The following is a 21600-nucleotide window of genomic DNA, read 5'->3' as shown; positions in this document are numbered from 1 at the left end:
CAATAATATTACAGGGGCCACCAGTGATTTCAAAATGGGTGTAATAAACTGAAAAACTGGGGTAGGGTTATTGATTTTAGTGGGGATTGGGTCAGTGCTAAACATCCAAATCACCAAAAAAATATTCTATTATAAATGGGCAAATTAAAGAAGATCACAGAATGTTAACTGAGAAACTTTCAATTGATTTCAGTTGCCAATTGGTAACTATTTTATCATAGACATTATAGTATTACTGAAAATGAAATTCACTCTAATGGCTTTAGGGACTTTTAGGAGTTCTGCTTGAATGCAAGGGCTGCTAAGAATATGACCAATAGGTGAGTTGAATGTACAAAATAAAAATGGCCCCTATCTAGTAACCCTAGGCTTAATCCACAGTGATGAATTTGCTTGGAATTTCTTTTCACTGCACTCTTTGCTCATTATGTAGTTTTTCCTTTGAGTTTGTTAGCATAATTTTGAATGTGTGAGGGAGTCCCCCTTAGAGTAACTAAAGCCATTTCATGCTCCCAGAATACTAAATGTTGCATATTTTTTTATTGACAAATTTCCTCCTGTTGTTTGATAAGTTCAGCCTTGTTTTTGTTGCTGAATCCTTTAACATTTCTCTTCTTTTATTTGTTTTTCAATTGCTTTGGTGTCATATGAGAAAAGCTAGTGTCAGTGGTAGTGGACTCACAGAGGGGAAGTTCATTTTGAGCTTTGCTTGATTGTTGGAGAGGATCTTGACTAATTTTACTCGTGCCTTTTTTCAGTTTTCTTTAATTTCAATATCCCCAGCTTTCCTTGCACATTGTGTAACTACATACTTCCTGCTTGTATTTTTTAAGCTCCCACTGACATTGCTGTTGTTGCAGAACATCTACTGCAGAATACCACTTGTTGGACTTTCTTAGAATTATTGCAAGAGCTACATCATTGTTCTTTTCAACCTCTTGCCCTGTAAATATTTTGACTGATTTGTGGAGCTCGAAGAACTTGGGAATGTGTGTAACCATGATGTGCATGTATGGGGTAACTCAGGCTCTCTCATACCCTTCTCTTTTGCCATTAAGACTGACAAAAAGAGAAATCCATTCTTTGGCTTTCATGAAAAATTCTGTGGGGTCTTTCTCAAGGTTCCGGTCATTGAGGATTTTGTAAATTTCTGTAAACTCTGTCCAGATTGCAACCACAGTTGATGCTGTTTCTGTTTTGCCAGATTTCCAATCAAAATGTCTGTAACTGTTAGCATTAAGTGAAGCTCATCTACCACTATACAATCAAGTGGGATATTTAACAGTTTTGTGTATTTTACACCATGCACAAGCATAGTTGGATGTTGCCCCCTTGAGTCAAAGCATCTTTAAAATAAATTTTTAATTGCCACCAAGATAGAATTCAGTTTTGACCTCTTGGCCATCCAAATTCATTTTACCTGTGGCAATCAAGTCATTTACCTCGATGAATAAACTCTGAAATGACTCTTTTATTGTGTGGTAACTCTCAGTTCCATGGACTATACCAAGAGTTCTATTTCGTTAGCAGACATACCTGACTCCTCTGTTTGCAAAATAGTAAATGAAAGTAAAATAAATTTGGATTTCGGGTCATTCTTGCATCTTGCATTCTTGAGGTCAAAGTCACTGTTTTGCTTGACAAAGTCAGACATATGTACTCTGAACACAGTTTGAAACTGAATTTAATGTGACCCCTCAAACTTAGTATTTAGTGGTTTAGTTTGGCACATTTTGTTCAGTTCATCACGGCAATGCCAAGTAGGACCTCGGTAGACTATCAGTGATCATAAATATTTTGTGATAAAATGCATCTCCCACAAAAAATTTATCCAGTAGGAAGACAATTTTTTCCACTTTCAGTTTTTCTTCTTCAGACAAGGTCTGTACTTTCTTTCTCCTTTCCCTTGAGTGGTTGAGCCTTGATGTTGTGAACCACATTACTGTCTGATTCTTTGACAGTTAACCATAGTAGTTTAACAACAAAGGAAGAGCAGAACTAAAGAACAACTTCGGCCTGTGAACTAAAAGTTTTCAAGTTCCTGAACTTTTTTTCACAATTGAATAAATTTTTCCCTGGTATGAACTAATTCCCACTTAATTTTTCTACGATGCACAAGCTATTTGCTTGATTTATGAGGAACTTGGGTTTCATTTTCCCTTTGGTTCACTGCCAGCACCATTTCTTCATAGATTCTTTCCTTCTCTAACTCTAAATTCTCATAGGCCTTTTTCCAACCTTGTAGTTCATTTTGTATGTTTTGAATATCTTGGTAGAGTTCATGAACAGATTTTGTTTGACCCTCCATAAGACTTCGGACTCTATTATCCCACTCTTTTCTTGTCCTGCCTTTAGATTTTTTGTAATCTAATGACATTTTTCAGGCAATATTTAACAAAGCTACATCAATTCCACTTCGCACATTTTCACTATCGCCATTCTGGTTGAGTGAATCTGATTGCATCCTCAAAACGCGAGCAACATTGACTACATTCGTTGCTCATTTCATTTGCAAATTTTCGGCGATTGTTTATTAAAGGCAAGGTTACCAAGGCCAAGTAAAGCATTCTGGGATTTAAGATGGAGGACGATTCGGCAATAGGTTACGGTTTACGGCCAACAAAAAATGGCGTTTGCCTGTAACTTTTCTCGAGCTTTAAAAAGGGCGTCGCATTTTGGATTCTTCAGCGGTATTTGGGCTATTTTTCCACCAAATTTGGAACCGATTTAGTTGCTTCAATGGCTCCTAATTTTGCATTATAAATGAAGTTAGCATGTGAACAAAACAGTTCGATCGGGAAGACCTGCAAAATGGGGAGATTTTAGACAATTTATGCTACCTTTGGACCATTATTAAGAAAATTTATGGCGCACTGCGAGGATTTATGCGTCCAACAGAAATCGCTTTGGGAACCGCTTTAACACCCAAATGCACATGGAGCACGCAGCAAAAGGTTGAACATATAATCTTCTTTATTTTGCGAGCTGGAAGAGCTCGTCTCCTCCGGTGGTTGTAATACAAGAGCAATTATTAGAAGGTTAGCTGAAATTGCACTGTTTTCCTTGTAGTGAATTTGCGACTCGTTATTAACCTGGGACCAAGTTCGTCATGGATGCGCGTGCGTGGCGGCCATGCTGTCACGGATTTCTGGCTAAGCGGCGAAGGGGGGATGGGGGTTCTTTTACAATTGCTGGTATGTTGGAGTCTTTTATCAAGGTGGCAGATAAGGCTTGACCAAAGACCCCACGATGTTTGCCTTTGTTTTCTCACCCACTCAAGCCACTTAATGTATGGCTCAGCTTTAGCGGATACTTAGACTGACTGAGAAAATGAACTCTTCTTTTGCTCGATTTTCGAATTCACAAAACCTTCAAGCTACTGTTTTGGTCATTTTGATGAAAAACATAAAAAGCACGACGTGCTTTGCTCAAGAAAAAGATTCCGACCAGGGAAGCGTAAAATGATCCGTAGGCTTGTCAATTTCTGTGGGCAAGGCCCGTTATGCAACTGTGTTCACAGGTGATATAAAATACTTTTACTGTTGTAAACAAATAGCTGAACATAAACAAAGTACAATTTTCCGCTTTCTATTTGTCGTAAACACTACGCATATATGTTTATGTATGTATCTATATATATATATATGTGTGTGTGTGTGTGTGTGTGTGAATAGCAAATCAATGAACTATACAGAGAAGGCCATGAAGTGTGTTCTATGAAATGTTTGAAGACAGATTGTTCGGTTTTAATTCGAAGTCATAACTCAGATATCAGCAAGCCTAGTAAACTCTCTTTTATTTGTTCTTTTAAGGTCACTGTATTGACTTTCAATGTCTCATTTCCTCTATAAATTTCACATGTTCTTAGAGCAACAATATTGAAAGAAACTGGAAACTGTTTTTGACCCCGACTCGATTAAGATAGAGCGCCTCGTCTAAAACGGTTGTCTCTGATATGCACGTACGTTGACACATTTGAGAATTAGGATCATCTAATGTCAAAAAATCTATTCTGTGGTGAGAACTACGTCTTAATAGCTATTTACCCAAAGGGACAGAAGCTCAGATTTTAAGAACCGTAACTTTAAAGCTAACTGCTGAAAATTGTTGCGCAAAAGTGGAAAAATGCCAGGTGATGTAGGTAAAACTAACATTCTCTAAGAGAAACTGCACGAGTTGTTCTTCAAAGAGCCGAAGAGCCATTTTGAAATACCCTCCTGAGCAGAAACTTAACTAAAACAAATTATTATCAATATCAAACGATTACTCGATATAACTGACTCAAGTTTCCGGGAAGCATGGAAGGAAAAACGATAAGCGAGGAAAAAGTAAGAAATAAAGTTTACCAGTTACCTGAATGGATCTCTTTCACTGAGCTTTAGTTTGCTGAGATGGATTCCAGCCTTTCCAACGTCAACTCTGGCTTGATTATCTTCTGTCAATGCGCTCAAATTGTCAGGATCTTCACAAAAAGATCATAACCTATTTTTTAGCATCGTCGAGGTGTCGCGAACAAAAACGCACAGTGATTAAGGAACAGTCAGTCTAAAACACACGCAAAGAGAGACCCGAGAGAACCAGAAGAAAAAAGATTAAAAGTTCTGTCTTCAGATAGCAGCAGCCCAAATGCGACTGACTACCCAAGAAAGACAGAATCGGGTGAACAAAAAATAGAAAACCAAAAAAGTTTTACCTTCAGATAACAAGAGCCCATAGAGGACTGACTACTCAAGGGAGACAGAACCGGGGAAAAACAATAAAAGGAGGATCGAAGCCAACCACCTCTCTCACTCTTGTTAACAAAGTTCTGAGCCAAATCAATTATTTCTTACTTGATAGCCTTCGCCAGTCTTTCCACTCGGTCAGTATTGTGGTTGGGAATCCTCCCATGGGCTTCGGTATTTCTTGGAACATCAAGGCCCTATGTTAGTTCCACAAAGTTAAAACAGCGTTTGTTGACAAATCAGTGACGTGCGATATGTAAGATGCTGCATGTACAGAGAAACATCTGGCATGGCAGATGCCTCCACGGGTTAACCTTGGTTGTATTTCTTTGATGGGTTCTTAGGTAATAAACTTACCAGTATCAAAAATGCGCTGCTTTGTGTACTTTGATTAATCCTGTGGCGCTATTACACCTCACAACAACAACACAAAGCTTCTCAAGTTTAATTTGAACCAGATAAATGAAGATCACCTTGAAAAGGTTCAAGTTGAGTTGCTAGCGCATTTCATTGGCTTTCACAGATATTCCTGAGCTTCATATGTCCCCCGGTTGTCATGCGAACAACCAAAAACATTGTCTTCCTAAGCAACCACTTATGATCGTCTAATATCAACATTTAGCTAAAGAAACAACTGATTCGAGTTTCTAGCAACAATTGTCCTAGGTTTAAGGAAAGGGGAAAGTATATCTACCAAAATTTACGCCCACTTTCGTTTTTTTTTTTCATCTTTTAACCATAAATAAATCTAATATTTCGATAGTCAACTCTGAAGTGACTCTCTTCTTTTAAGTGTTGACCCCTCGATATCCACCGTTGTTTTCTAAGCCACTCAATGCATGACTACGGAAAACTGAGGAAATAAACTCCTGTTTCGGTAAATTTTCACCCAACCTTCAAATTAAGAATGGAGGACAATTCTGACTGAAAAAACGTTCTGTGTGAGAAACTGTACAAGATATGCTATAAAGAGTCGTGGACCTCCTTCGAAATACCGGTATCTTTCCGAAAAAAGAACTTGACTAACATGAATATCAATCCATATCAAATATTTACGAGAAACAGTCGATCAGGTTTCCTGGAGGCCTGGAGGGTAGAACAGTGAGTAAGAGAAGAGTAAAAAAAAATTTATCAATTGCCTGGATCTTCCTGCGCTTCAATTTCCTGAGATTGATCCTAATCTTTCCATATAGTCCTTGCCAATTAAGGTCTGTAATTGATGCAAAAATTAGCGCAGCAGCTAGTCGGCTATTTAAAATGCAAACTGAATTATATTTGTCAGAGAAACAAATTATCCCAAGCAATAATTGTGCTATGCCGGCGAAAAATATGGCCAAAAAAAATTTTATCGCATAAAACTTCGCTAAACAACCTCAGTGTTCCTCGATTTATTTTCAGCGACAACTTCACAAACATTCATCTACTGTTATTAATTGACGAAGTAAAGACTGAAAAATAGTGAAACTACATTTATCACCTTGAATCGTTAGTGAATAACAAGCAAGAAAAATATCATTGTGCTCACTAGATTTTTTTTCTATCTTTATAATCATGACTCCTCATTAACCGACCAGTTAGCTTAACATCTATCGAGTAACAATCAACTGTAAATTACATAATTGCGTGTTCATTTTGCACGTGTTCGTGTTACCATTACATCGAGATACTGCATCGTGTTTTTTTTTCTCGTGCCAAGAGAATAACTTTGTATCCAATTAAATGAAACATTTTAAACTTGGGAGCAAAGAACTGCGAGTCTTCAAAATGTACATAGGTACGTTCGCATTAAGTTTTAAATCTAAAAGACTTCCATACCCGAGAAAAATTCGCAAATTTTTGCCGATATATGGCGAAATTCCTCCGTAATTAATTGTGACAGTCCTGGAAATGACTGCACAGAGGTGAAAGAAAATTACTCAGTGCTATGCAAAAACCCAAAGATGCACCGACTCGGTTCATGCAGACATATTCCCTTCCTTAAAGATATTTCCCTTACTTTCAAATTAGAACACAGTTTTCTTGTCGGTGAGGGCAGGTCATAAAAATCCCTCCATTTTCGAGGACTTAAACGTAAGTTCCTCAGTTCCTTAGCCTTTCAGTTCATCCTCAGTTAGTAAACAGGCCTTAATCCCCGCAGCCACCACAACCACAACCACCACATACCCCACACCCACCACATCCACCACAGCTACCGCATCCTCCACAACTTCCACAACCTCCACAACCTCCACATCCTCCACATCCTCCGCACCCACCACAGCCACCACAGGCATCCCCAAGTTCTTGCTTAATATATGCGTTGCTCGGTACTGTGGTGGCATAGAACCCTGCTGCTACTACCAGCGTCAGGTCTTCACAACAGATTCTACGAGTCTTGTAATTCTGGCTGCTTGACGGTACTGTAAGATGAAGGACAGCTATAGAGAATCCCAGTGCAATGCTTTCTGGTACGGCACTTACTGCGGATGGAAAAGAGATCACGCCAGTCCGAAGGTCAACGTTGACTATCTCTCTTTCGCTAAGACTTACCCTGAAGTTTTCTCCCTGTTTCCTCACCCTTTTCCACTCTTGTACCCCGGACAATGAGAAGAACTCAATGCACAAATCACCCGGTTGGCCCTTAACGCCAGGCGTTCCTTTAACACCTGGACTACCTTCAGACCCTTTTATTCCAGGTACGCCAGGGACACCCTTCACAGCTCCTTTCCATTTGCCAATGCAGATGCCCCAGTCTTTGCACCCTCTAATCAACATGGCTCTTTCCCCTCCCGCTTCATCCAAATTGCAACAAAACTGGGGCTTGTCGACTTGCTCCTTCGTTGGAAGGACATTTCCGCGTAGAAGGTGCGCGGTGCTAACAACCTCATCAACGTGGTTCATGACCTCTACGGAGGAGAACAGCAACTCAGCGGAGAGCATCACTCGGCAGGTAAACGCTTCTCGTCCCCAACAATCCACTAGCCGATGCAGTGACATTTCACTAGAAGCCAGGGTTTGGTTTAAGGAACAAGGCGAAAGGAACAGTGCTGGTGAGCTCAAAATGGAAGCAGCATCTTGGACTGGGCTGAAATCCCCATTTGGCATCACTGTGAAAATGTATTCATCTGGCTGAGGTGGATGCACCACAGTGGTATACCGAACAATCAGGTTTCCAGCAATGGTTAACTTGTGCGTTTCCGGTTGAGGCACCACGTTACTTTTGTATATGACTCTCCAGGCCAGATATTCGGCTGAGAAGTAATACTCTGCAGACTGCTCTAGTAAATGTGAAAAGCAAGAGCAAGTCCCATGTTGCTGAATACGAACCTAGCAAATTAAACCAAAAACACATGCATATTTGTTATGAGCGATGAAATATTTCAGGTAGGGGTAGTTCATGGAAAGATTTTAGTCCGTGACTGTGATTTAAGGTTTGGTGATAACCAGATTTCAATTTAGGGAAAAGTCGTATTACTCATAGGTTGACGAAAACAGAACTTTCCAGGACTGTTACTTCTACACTCAAATTATTCTTCTTTTCCAAACATCTTTCCAAGTTGAAAATATCCGCCTACAAACTAGAGTTTGCTCATAAGTAATACGTCTTTTGTGTAAATTGATGCAAAATGTTCGCTTTTACGCTTACTTTTGCCCACATTCTTCCGCGGAAAATGATTGACCGTATCTCAAGCGATCAGTGAGTGATCAACAAAAACAAACTCCATAATAGAACGACTAAAATTGCTTATTACTATTTCTTGTGATTTGCCCATGTCTCACACGGTAAAATATGTAACTGCTGGCCAATTACTAATCGAGATATTGTTTCATATAATTGTTCATTAATGAATCTTCATGTTCTCAGTAATTTGGCAACCCTCTTTTGGTCAGCTTGAGAAAGGTTAATCCGGTGGATATCTAACATTATTGCCACGGCAACAGTAAGGTTACCCACCGCGGAAAGCCTATGATTGTAGTATGACTTTGGGGCTAGATACGACTACCTATCATTATTCGTTCATACAAAACACTAGTTCATTAAAAAGCTAGTTTCAAGCCCTGATGGAAATAAAGCATTAAAGAAAAAAATTGTACAAAACGCTTTCCCTCAAATTTCCGCTATTCTTCTTTTTATATGTAAACCTTGATAACACACCATCAGATTTTGTAACTCTTGCAGCAGGTCCATGAACTTGCACCATTAGCACTTGCGAGCCATTGACATCTTCAATTTTGACAGTGTAGGTTCGATTTTGGGAGGCCTTCAACTTGTACTCAAATGCTGCATGCAAACTGTGATCAATGGATTCTTTCTGGGTACCAACTGGAGGCTCTCCACGAAACATGGCTCCATTAAGTGCAAATTGTGGCCCAGGTTTTTCCATTTCTCTCGTGTTACTGTTTCAGCCTTGATAAGTTGTGAGCCTGGCTTTAGGTCGTTCACCGAGTCATTGTGATTGTATACTTCACCTTGGATTTCCGTGGTGTCTTGTGTGTAGATAAACGGATAAAGCTGATGTGCGTGCCAAATAAGGTCAAAGTCATAGCAAGGTACAAAACACAATTCTGGATTTTGCTGCTTGAGATTAAGATGAAATTTATATCTCTCCACTGCTTCGGTCAAAAATTTCATGTCCGAAAAATAAGGTAGGGACACCTGATAATTAAAAACCCTCTGTCGAGCACAAGCAACCTCGATGTCATACTCAATTCTTGATTGGAAATCTGGCGCGTCGCAAACAGGGGCCGTCAGGTCTACTTCAAAAGGTTCTTAAGGATACAGCTTTTCCCATAGGGCCCTGGCTTTTACAAGTCCTTGTAAACGTTGGTCACCGATAAGTATGTTGTGATCCAACCGAGTAGAGACAATTTCATTACACTCCCTCTGGTAACTGACAGGGGACATCATGTGCACATGCCACACCCAAGCAACGTCAGAGATGTAGAGCATTAGAATTCACCCGTAATAAAATTTCGCGCAAATCAACTGTCAAGACACTATGTTCAAAACAGTATAATTTTGCATGACAAACATACTTATGATTGTATTAGACAGTCTGGAACCTTTTAGTTTATAATAACGTGACAGATGCGGCTTCACTCCAGATACTAAGGTCAAACCAGTATCATTTTGCACGAGAAACGTACTTATGAGTGCATTGGAGAGTCTGAAAACATTTTGGAAATAGCTTTGTAACAAGAAACTTAACTGACTGAAGCAGTAGATACATTATTTAAGTTTCTAAGAAACATTGGTGTCAAAACAGTAACTGATGGCAATGAAAAGACAAACGTTTCCCCGTCCAAATTTAGATTGCAGTAAGCTGCGTCATAGTTTTTATCTACAAATAATCCAAGCCTTTCGACAATCAACTCCCAGTAGCTTTCTTCTGGTCAAGCTTTAACCACTCGCTATCGAAGTGGCTTGGAGTAGAAGCACCTTCGCAATTACAACGTTACTCGATCTTGTCGATTCACTAGAGCCTTCTGCTATATCGTCAAGATGGATTATATTTCCAACGTTTACACCTACTTTATTAGGAAGGGCTTCCTTCCTAATCCTTTTGAATTGACCAGTCGAGAAGTTTAAGATTCCAAATACACGACTCGGAACAATCACTCGCAGGTTCAAACTACTCAAAGATAGCCACACGAGTTTCTTGAACAGAGATGAGAGATGTAGCATCAGTGAAGATGCTATGGTCAAGCCTGATACTTTTCATGAGAAACGTATCAGGAAGGGCTTCAGAAAATCTAGAACCCCTTTATAATAACCCCATGAGCAGCAACTTAACTAACGTGACAATCAGTCTCTCACCCTGAACGGTGCTGAACGGTTAGCGGGAAGTTTTAACTTAATTATATCGATGTTATCAGGTTTCATAACAGTAAGGGAAAGAAAAAAAAAGGAACACGTTTTCACGCCGAAATTTATGTTCTTATACTGACCCTAGCTTCCAAAAAGACAGTCTTAACCTTTCCACTGACTATCAACTCTGACTTGACTCTCTCTGTCACGAGTTACTCGATATGGAGGTGTGTTCACGTTTATACATTTTTCTGCACCGAAACACATGGCTAATACAAAGAAGTGTGCTTCTCTAAAAGTGACGCTGTCTAGCTATTCCTGAAACAACTTGAGGAGAATGTGATAGTTTTACCCTCAAAACGTGTTCGTAGTTTGCTTTAAGTGCCTCACATTTCCGAAATCACTTTACCGAATTCCACTACGATGGCTTGATAATTGGCAAAAGTATGTCGATTGAGAGCGCTTACCTTCTTTAAAACTGTAACTCTCCTTTTCGTATCCAGAATGAATCAATTGAAAGACCAAATTTATATTATCACTCCATTGTTTATTACAGCAGTAAAAGACATATGTGCCATCAACACTTTTGAAAAATTGCTTAACATTTTATTTAGTGAAGTATACTATTAACATTTCGGCACACTGTCGTTTTCTGCAACTACAACTGATATGTCTCTACATGAAGTATTAAGTTTGTTTCCCCGCTGACTACTCGTATTTCGGTCTTTTCTTCTTCCCCGACTCGTCGCCCGTGATGTAGTAACTCCCCTGGAAGTTAGGTCTACGGCCGACTAAAAAATGGCGTTTTCCTGAAATATTTGTCGAACTTTAAAAGTGGCGTCACATTGAGGATTTTTCAGCAGTGTTTGGCTGTTTTTCCACCAAGTTTGGGACCGATTTAGTTGCTTCAATGGCTTCTAATTTTGCATTATAAATGAAGTTTAACATGTGAACAAAACAGTTCGATCTGGAAGAATATCCCTGCGAAGTGGGGTGATTTTCGACAATTTATGCCACCTTTGGACTGTTATTAAGAAAATTTATGGCGGAGTGCGAGGATTTATGCGTCCAACAGAAGTCGCTTCGGGAACCACTTTAGCACCCAAAAGCACGTAGAGCACGCAGCGAAAGGCTGTACATAAAATCCACTTTATTTTGCGATCAGGAAGAACTTGTTTCCTCTGGTGGTTGAAACATAGGAGCAATTATTAAAAGAAGGTTAGCTGAAATTGCAGTGTTTTCCTTGTGGTGAATTTGCGACTCGTTTGTAACCTACAAATGTAGGTTACGATGCGCTTGCATGGCGGCCATGCTGTTACGGATTTCTGGCCATGCCATAATTAAGGGAAGTTTTGTAAACACATTATCAGTTTACTATTTGTAGACCATTTCTGTAACCTGCTTGGATATTTTCTTTTGAATTAACTGAGTGACGCCCTCGGAATTTCATCAGTAATTAAGAACGGTGAATCCGTATATTTAGCACAAGTGAAGCACATTTTAAACTTTCCACACGATTTTAGGAACTATACTTGATTGACTCTCGATAAATTGGCCCGGCATAACTCGTTGATAACTTTATTTTGTAGCCCCAAAAGCCCGGCTTATGACTCTGGAGGTACTGACCTTGATAAATTTGATACACGAGGCACCCTTCAAGGAGGAAGGTTAGAATAAAATTGCTTTTGCGACCGTAGATTGCACCCGATTTAAATATATAGAAAATTGCTTAAAAAATACTTATTATAGCGGTATTCAGAAGCATACTCATGTAGGTAATATGCTTCCGCTCTACTTTATTGTAACGGGTTTCTTTTCATGTAACATGTATCCATTTCTTTAATTTCTTCCCTAACCTGCCTGCAAATAATTGAATTTTTTGTTTAAATTCAAGTGTGAGAAGATAGAACAGTAGTATTGTAGGGTTCTCTTTCCAGATTGAATTCAGGTGAGAACATTAGTTTATGTCTCATGCTTCTCCTGAATCTTTTAATTTTATTGCCCTGGTTTTTTTCACAAAGCCTCTTTCATATCTTTGTGTGCCACCTAAAGATTAAAATCTCAGCAAATAGATTCGCCATATTTTAGTAAGTCTTTGGCATTTACTATTTAAAAATTCATAAATGTCATTCCCTTTTCATCTTTGTAAAGAGGTATTACATATTTCATCAACTAAAATCTGAATCAATTTCAATGAGTTCGAAACTTCATTCTACATAAGAACAATTTAATGGAGTTTAATGTTATATTTCGTTGCTGTCTTTCTCGTATGTATGACTACCATATTGTCTTAACTCTTTAACTCCAGTGAGTGACCAAGACAGAATTTCTCCTTACTATATCTATACAATATCATGTAGACAAGTGATGATAATAAAGAAAAATATCAATTATATATTGGATTACTAATTGATCTGATACCAAATTTCCCAAACCAACATAATGAGAATCATGTGGTGGACAGCAAGGAGAATTACTAATGAGATCTTGGGATTTAAAGGGTTAAAATTGAGGATTTCATCATATTGTAATTATTAAAATATACCTATGCTTTCAAATGTAAGGAAAAAAATATGAGAATCTGATGCTAAGAAACACTTGCAATGAACAAACCTGTTGCTGGTAGCTTAATATGTCTTAAATGTTTAAATTCTCATGGGAAATACCTTTTTGGAAAGGGGATATCATACAGGAGTTTTCAAAGCTACTAAAAATAAGCTGTTTGCAAGTAATGAAAAGCAAATTGACAATTGTACCTTAATGCTTGACATGCCTCGCTCATACATGTCAGTTGTGTCTACCATTGTAGAGGTGTCTTTAAAAATATTTTTTTGGTATGGAAATCTGCATGTGCGTGTGTTTTCAACATATAAAACTGGTATTGTGACTACTTTGAATGACTTTGCTACATGCCGTACAGGCAGGTGTTGTAAAAATGTTTGCATAGCTTTTTCATATGTACACGTTTCTTTCCCTAAGAATCTTGTTTGACCAGCCTATGCTGAATTCTAATTTTTTCAACCAAATTTTATATCCATCAGAATATTCCTAGATCTCCTAGTATTAGTTAATATTCATGTAATTAATATAATTACATGAAATCTTGCAGATGCATGGCACATTATTTTTCCTCTGATCCTCCTAACATTTTATTATGTCTAGGGATTGGTATTGGCTAGATAAGTATAGTTAAATTAAAGTTTTGTGCACAGCTTATGGATCAAATTTATGTACTAATAAAATATTGTATCCTTCTTAAGACTAGTTTATCAGAATAGGAATGAGTTACCAGGTGCAAGCGTGGCTTTCACAATGAAAGTTTCCAGGTTTGAAAAAAAGTCACTGCCTACTAAAATCCTCAATTCCTTTGTCCATACAGCCCAACTTCATCAAAATATTGTCATTAGGAGCGATTGGCAAGTTAATGATACAGACAAGAGATCCTATTCCCACATACCCCCGCCTCAATCCTGTCAGCTTATCATGGACATGGCATTTCAAACATGGTGTATATGCCACAAATTTTCCATTTACCGGACTAATTATTTTGTAATGGTGTTTACAAGTTGTGGAAAATGGTTGGGTTGAAATATAATACAAAGACTTGGTAGATAGTCAAATGAAAACTTTTTACATATCAATAAAATTTATTGTTGCGTTTCATATTAACATGTCGCAACAACTCCACCTTCCAGTAAATTCAATTATACCACCTAAAACTTTTCAACTTATTTAATATAGCCAATAACAACATCAACTAAACTTTTAAACTAAAGAGAAAGTTGGATTGATGTTTGGAGTCTGTGATGTAAAAATGAAATTCAGGTATTATCTCAAGTTTTCTTAAGACAAATGAATAAAGGGGGTAAGTTTCTAGAGAAACTGTGGTGCTGCGTCGGTGGGAGAGTGCAGCGGGTAATTTGGTGTGAACAACTGAGTTGAAAACGTGAATTGGCCACCGTAAAGAGTTAAAAGGCTGACATTTCGAGCGTTAGCCCTTCGTTAGCCCTTAAAGACACCCACATTATGTGCTGTTACAACAGAGGCTACCGAATTAAAAAATCTCAAAATGATGCCGTGTATTTCCAGCCAGAGGACAATCATGAAACAAGAACAGCCAAAAGGGAAAAAGGTTTAAAAATTGCGGGTTCAAACACGAGTTGAAAATTACTTTTCTTTTTAATTTTCAACGCTAAACAGAGGAGGTTGAAACGTTAGGGAAAAATGGTGGGGATTTAAAATACCTGAGTGAAGGAGACTCCAAATAGAGATGGAAATGAGTCAATTAATAAGAACTCGAGAGTTAGAAGCATGGTTTCATGATATAATCATTCGAGCCATAGAAACACGATAAATATCTGATTTTTTTCGGACACCAATTGATGACATGGAAGTAGGAAAAAATATCATACGAAGAACTCTTTCGTTAATTCTCGTTGGAATGTTTGAACGTTCACCAAGAAGAAGGAATTTCCAGTTAAAAATAGGACTAATATTTTCTGATATATCTGAAGACTTTCATGATCTTTTACAAAATCGAATAGGATTGTGGAATAGACATGAAAGTATGATTAACAAGACGACCTGGGCCATTTGCGTGGCAGTTTCAGTTTTTTTCTTGACAGAAAGGACACTTTTTTTAGAAGGATGATGTTTTCTCTTTTTTTCTTCTCTTTTCAAAAGGAACCTGAATTGTATGATTGCATTGGTGAATTCCATGTACCAAAGATATTAGAAATCGTATCAAGTCTTCGTGATTTCATTTCCAATTCATCTTCGTAGTCAATGACAAGCTTAACTTATGGTTACATTTGTGCAGAGATGAGAATCATCGTAAGACAAATTATCGAAGCCATGCAAAGATTCATGATTCGAAACATTCCTAATATCATATCCAGTTACTTTGATATATGTTTCATTGCATGGCTACGCAGAAGACAAAACGATCTCGACCATTCGATTACATTTTATAGATGTCATTAACTCAAAGCCTTTTTTCTTCATTTTCCAAAAAGTGGAGACCCGTATTGAGGGGGATACCAGAAGAAATTCCCAGGAACCGTTTCACAGTTGACAAGACGTGGCCTTCAAACAATCGACTTGAGAGCATTTGAAATTGTCCTGGAACTTATCTTACCAATTCATTTAAGTGTACATTCACATCGAACCAGAAAACTGTTAAACATAGCTTTCAATTGGGAATTTGTTCCAGCAACAATTCAGAGATGTTTCGATTCATTTAGACCCGTTGTCATTCCAGAAATACAGTGAGGAAAAGGAAATTCATTCGAAATTTTGCAACTGTCTCATTCCACCCTGTAAAACTTTTTTCAAATGATTGATCATGTCAAATGATCAGTTGAATGGCACGAAGCCTGAGGTTTCATTTCAAATTTTTTTGGTAGTAATGGCAGATTTCATGAATCGGGATGGCACTTTACGCGAGAACCTTAAGATTAGGAGTAAAAGCAACATTAGTCATCGGCTAGGCAGTGCGAAAATGATCCAAACGAAAACTTTTTTAGAATGACCATTTTTGGTAATAGGATTTTTTCGCTTTCATTTATCCTTCAGTTTTAAGTTCCACCTTTATTTGTACCATTCACTTGAAATGGACTACCTTGTTTAGAAATGACTTATCATGTGTATGTAGAAAGGTTTAATCTTAGATAAGGGAGAAATACATTCATCGACATGGACGCTTTCCAGCAGGGAGGGTACACGTCCCGAATGTAAACTAAGGATTTTGTTGTTACAATTTAAAAGAAAATACATGTTTGTTCTAATTCTAGACTTTTTATTGGGTTGTCAATCACTTATTGCGCACGCACGAAATCCCCCCCCCCCATAAAAAATCTGCGTGAGTGCGTTTGGGGTGTGTCAAAATTCGGGATCCAGATTGCTGAAAACGCATCACATTGTACAAAATACGGCTCTAGGATTGGTTGTACACCAGAGTAACCACAAGAACTAAGCACAACCACAACCACAACCACAGCTACCACATCCACCACAACCTCCACATCCTCCACAACCTCCGCATCCACCACAGCCACCACAGGCGACCCCAAGTTCGTGCTTAATGTATGCGTTGCTCGGTATAGTGGTTGCATAGAACCCTGCCGCGACTATCAGCGCTAGGTCTTCACAGCGGATTCTACGAGGTTTGTCTTTCTGGCTTGACACCATAACGGATGGCTCTGTGTGGTCGATCATTCTTTTCGAAGTGTTAGGCTGACACAGAAGATGAAGGACAGCTATAGAGAATCCCAGTACAATGCTTTCTGGTACGGCACTTACTGCATGTGTAAAAGAGATCACTCCAGTGCGAAGGTTAACGTAGACTTTCTCTTTTTCGCTGAGACTTACCCTGAAGTTTTCTTCATTTTTATTCACTCTTTTCCACTCTTGTGCTCCGGACAATGAGAAGAACTCGATGCACAAATAACCTGGTTGGCCCTTCACGCCAGGCGTTCCTTTAACACCTGGACTACCTTCAGACCCTCCTATTCCAGGTACGCCAGGAACACCCTTCACAACTCCTTTCCATTTGCCAATGCAGATGCCCCAGTCTTTGCACCCTCTAATCAACATGGCTCTTTCCCCTCCCGCCACATCCAAAGTGCAACAAAACTGGGGCTGGTCGACTTGCTTTTTCGTCGGAGGGACATTTTTGCGTAGAAGGTGCGCGGTGCTAACAACCTCATCGACGTGGTTCATGACCTCTACGGAGGAGAACAGCAACTCAGCGGAGTGCATCACTCGGCAGGTAAACGCTTTTCGTCCCCAACAGTCCAGTAGCGGATGCATTGAAATTTCACTAGAAGCCAGGGTTTGGTTCAAAGAACAAGGCGAAAGGAACAGTGCTGGTGAGCTCAAAATGGAAGCAGCATCTTGGACTGGGCTGATATTCCTCTTTGGTATTACTGTGAAAATGTATTCGTCTAGCTGAAGTGGATGTACCACTGTAGTAAACCGAACAATCAGGTTTTTATCGATGGTTAACTCGTGCGTTTTCGGTTGAGGCACCACGTTACTCTTGTAAGGGACTCTCGGGGCCAGATATCCGTCTGATAAGTAATACTCTACAGACTTGTATAGTAAATGTGAAAAGCAAGAGGAAGTTCCACGTCGCTGAATATTCGTCCGTGACTGTGACTTAATGCTCGGTGATAACCAGATTTCAATTACGGAAAAAGTCGTTAGTACTCATAAGTTGACGAAAACAGTCCTTTCCAGGACTGCCACTTCTACACTCAACAACTTTCAAAGTTAAAAACATCCACCTAGTAACTAGAGTTTGCTCATAAGTAATACGTCTTAATGTGTAACTTGGTGCAAACTATTCGCCTTCATGCTTACTTTTGGCCACATTCTTTCGCGGAAAATGATTTACCATTTCTGAAGCGATCAGTGAGTGATTAACAAAACCAAACTCGATAATAGAACGATTAAAATTGTTTTTCACTATTTCTTGTGATTTCCCCATGGCTCACACGTAAATCATTATGGACCTGCTCGCTATTTACTTATCGCGATATTATTTCATATAATTGTTCATTAATGAATCCTTATGTTCTCAGAAATTCGGCAACCCTCTTTTGGTCAGCTTCAAATATATTAATCTGGTGGATATCTAATATTATTGCCTCGGCAACAGTAAGATTACTCACCGCGGAAAGCCTTTGATTGTAATATGACTTTGTGGCTAGATACGACTACCTATCAATATTAGTTAGTACAAAACTTTCAGGTGAGTCAATTATGTCACTAATTCATTAAAAAGCTAGTTTCAAGCCCTGATGGAAATAAAAACTTTCGAAGAAGAAAATTTGTACAAGAACGCTTACCCTCAAATTCCCGCTACTCTTCTTTTTATATGTAAACCTTGATAACGCACCATAAGATTTTGTAACTCTTGCAGCAGGTCCACGAACTTGCTCCTTTAACACTTGCGAGCCATTGACAAGATCAATTTCGACAGTGTAGGTTTTCGATTTTGGGAGACCTTCAACTTCCAACGTGGTCAAGTCTACGGTGTACTCAAATGTTGCATGCAAACTGTAATCAATGGATTCTTTCTGCGTACCAAGAGGAGGCTCTCCGCGAAACATGGCTCCATTAAGTGCAAATTGATGACCCAGCTCTTTCCATTTCTCTCGTGTTACTGTTTCAGCCTTGATAAGTTGTGAGCCTGGCTTTCGGTCGTTCACCGAGTCATTGTGATTGTATTCTTCACCCAGGATTTCTGTAGTGTCTCTTGTATAGATTGACGGATTAAGTTGATGTGAGTGCCAAATAAGGTCAAAGTCATAGCACGGTACAAAAAACAATTCTGGATTTTGCTGCTTGAGATAAAGATGAAATTTATACCTCTCCACTGCTTTGGTCAATAATTTCCTATCCGCGAAATGAGGTAGGGACAACTGATAATTAAAAACCCTCTGTCGAGCACAAGCAGCCTCGATGTCATACTCAATTCTTGATTGGAAATCTGGCGCGTCGTAAACAGGGGCCGTCAGGTCTACTTCAAAAGGTTCCTCAGGATACAGCTTTTCCCATAGGGCCCTGGCCTTTAAAAGTCCTTCGTCACGTTGCTCACCAGCTAGTAATTTATGATCCACCAAAGTGGCGACAATTTCCTTACAGTCCCTCTGGTAACTGATAGGGGACAGCATGTGCACATGCCACACCCAGGCGATGTCAAGTGGTGCTGCAATGTTCAAGAAACTTAACTGACTCGATGTTCAACCTGATTTCAAGCAGTAAATACATGAATTAAGTCTGTAAGAAAAACCAGCGTTAAAACAGTAACTGATGGCAATAAAAAGACAAACGTTACCATCCAAATTTAGATTGCACTGAGCTGCACCATAGTTTTTTTTCTGCAAATAATCCAGGCTTCCCACAATCAACTGCCAGTAACTTTTTTCTGTCGAGCTTTAACCACTCGCTATCGACGTGGCTTGGAAAGGAGGCACCGTAGATCACTGCATGTATTCCTACGTCACCTTTGCAATTGCGTGACTCGATCTTGTCGATTCACCAGAACCTTATGCGTCGATTCGTACAAGAGGAATAGACTTGTTGTTTGTGCACCTCACGCATTGCTTTTAGAACGAGGAACACTTTCGTTGTTTGTGCACTTCGCGCGTTGCTTTTCAGTAGAGCGAAGATTACTGTTGTTATTTGTGCACTTCAAACGGTACTTTTAGAACGAGGAATACTCTTGTTTTTTGTGCACTTCACGCGTTGCTTTTCAGTACAACAAAGATTACTGTTATTGTTTGTGCACTTCACGCAGTGCTTTTTGAATGAGGAATACTCTTGTTATTTGTGCACTGTTTTTTGTGCAAAGTGACGTTGTCTAGCTATTCCTGAAACAACTTGAGAAGAAAATGACAGCTTTACCCTCAACAAATGTTCTAAGTTTGCTTTAAGCGCCTTAGATTTCCGAAATCACTCTTTCGACCTCCACTACAATGGCTTGATAATTCGCAAAAGTACATCATGTCACAAGACCAATATCGTATGAAAATTGGAATTTGTTTTTAATACTGCCCTTTACTCGACCTTTTCGTTTGCAGAAAGACCAAAGACCTGGAAGACCAAAATATGTTCTAACTATGAAAATATCTCTCCTGAGACGAGAAACTCGAAGTATATGAAAAACTAGTCAGCCATAAAATCAAACATTAATTCTTTTGTAGTTTGTAGCATATGGAAGTCTTTTGTCGAGTGACAGATGCAGCTTTACAAAAGACCCCTCGATAATTGTCGTTGTTTCCCACCCACTCAAGTCACTTAATGCATGACTCAGCTCTAACGGATACGTAAACTGACTGAGAAAATGATCTCTTGTTTTGCTCAATTTTCGAATTCCCAAAACCTTCATACTCCTGTTTTGCACAATTTTTTCGCAATCTTCAAATCAACAACGGAAAAACTTGAAAAATGGCTGCGTTTACAGGTTATGTAAAATACTTTTACTGTAGAGTACAAGTAGCTGAACATAGACAAAGTATAATTTTCCGCTTTCTAATGATTTGTCGTAAACACCACGCAGTGCCAATGACTAGTAAGAGTTGAACGATACAGAGAAGGCCATGAAGTGTGCCCCATGAGATGTTTGAAGACGGATTGTTCAGTTTTAATTCGAAGTCATTACTCAGATATCAGCGAGCTTAGTAAAATCTCTTTAATTTGTTTTTCTAATGTCTCTGCATTGACTTTCAATGGCTCATTTTCTTTTTAAATTTTACATGTTCTAAGAACAATATTGAAAGGAACTGGAAACTGTTTTTGACCCCGAATCGATTAGGATAGAGCGCTTCGTCGTTCGCACAGTGCTCCTCGATTTATTTTCAGCGACAACTTCGAAAACATTCATCTACTGTTATTAATTGGTAAAGTAAAGAATAGTAAAAATACAAGTAAAACCTAGAATCGTTAGTGAATAACAAGCAAGAAAAATGTCTTTGTGCTCCTCGAATTATTATTTTGTTCTATCTTAATAAATCATGACTCCTGATTAACCGACAAGTTAGCATAACATCTATCGGGTAACAATCAACTATAAATTACATAATTGTGTGTTCTCTACTTTGCCATTAAATCGAGATACAAGTGGATATTTTATGTTATTACATCATATTTTTGCTAATGTCCAAAAAAAAAAGGTTGTATCCAATTAATTAAGTCTTCAATTTGAAAATGTACATTGGTACGTTCGCATTAAGTTTTCATTCTTAGACTTATACATCTAACTTAAGAGTATCCAAGAAACTCTCGCAAAATCTTGCCGAAATACGGCAAAGTACCTCGGTAAATAATTGTGGCAGTCCCACTTGGAAATGACTGCACGGAGGTTAAAGAAAATTACTCAGTACTATGCGCGAACCCAAAGAAACACCCGACTCGGTTCCTGCGGGCATGTTCCCTTCCTTAAAGATATTTCTCTTACTTTCATATTAAAACAAAGTTTCATGCAGTAAGGGCAGGTCATAAAAATCCCTCTATTTTCGAGGACTTATCGGTAAGTGCCTCCGTTCCTCAGCCTTTCAGTTCATCATTAGTTAGTAAACAGGC

General features: G+C 38.8%; 1 protein-coding gene and 1 pseudogene across 2 annotated transcripts; both read right to left on the bottom strand.

Annotated features, from left to right (window-relative positions):
• Nucleotides 1-6097: 6097 nt before the first annotated feature.
• Nucleotides 6098-9654, bottom strand: LOC113677257 (uncharacterized; annotated as a pseudogene). The gene is made up of 2 exons (XR_016182442.1): nucleotides 8804-9654; nucleotides 6098-8030 (listed from the first exon to the last, which is right to left on the bottom strand). The product of XR_016182442.1 is annotated as an uncharacterized LOC113677257 (transcript).
• A 6828-nt stretch (nucleotides 9655-16482) lies between these two features.
• LOC149050038 (uncharacterized) lies at nucleotides 16483-21446 on the bottom strand. Its single transcript, XM_089192024.1, has 3 exons — nucleotides 21402-21446; nucleotides 18351-19247; nucleotides 16483-17646 (listed from the first exon to the last, which is right to left on the bottom strand). Exons 1-3 carry the CDS (start codon nucleotides 21444-21446, stop codon nucleotides 16483-16485), a joined length of 2106 nt encoding a protein of 701 aa, XP_089048150.1.
• Nucleotides 21447-21600: the final 154 nt, after the last annotated feature.

This window comes from Pocillopora damicornis, chromosome 2, assembly GCF_964200805.1.
Source record: "Pocillopora damicornis chromosome 2, jaPocDami1.2, whole genome shotgun sequence".
Classification (NCBI taxonomy): Eukaryota; Metazoa; Cnidaria; class Anthozoa; order Scleractinia; family Pocilloporidae; genus Pocillopora; species Pocillopora damicornis.
The sequence above is the reverse complement of the archived record's forward strand: the minus strand, read 5'-3'. Positions and strand labels throughout refer to the sequence as shown.

Bases quoted from the DNA above. Each gene is read 5' to 3' on its own strand.
- LOC149050038 (XM_089192024.1), bottom strand. From the start codon at position 21,446: ATGCCCGCAGGAACCGAGTCGGGTGTTTCTTTGGGTTCGCGCATA. The intron at 19,248-21,401 runs GTACTGAGTAAT...ACATCGAGTCAG, and splicing joins TTTCTTTGGGTTCGCGCATA to TTAAGTTTCTTGAACATTGC. The intron at 17,647-18,350 runs GTACAAATTTTC...ACGAATATTCAG, and splicing joins ATTTGAGGGTAAGCGTTCTT to CGACGTGGAACTTCCTCTTG.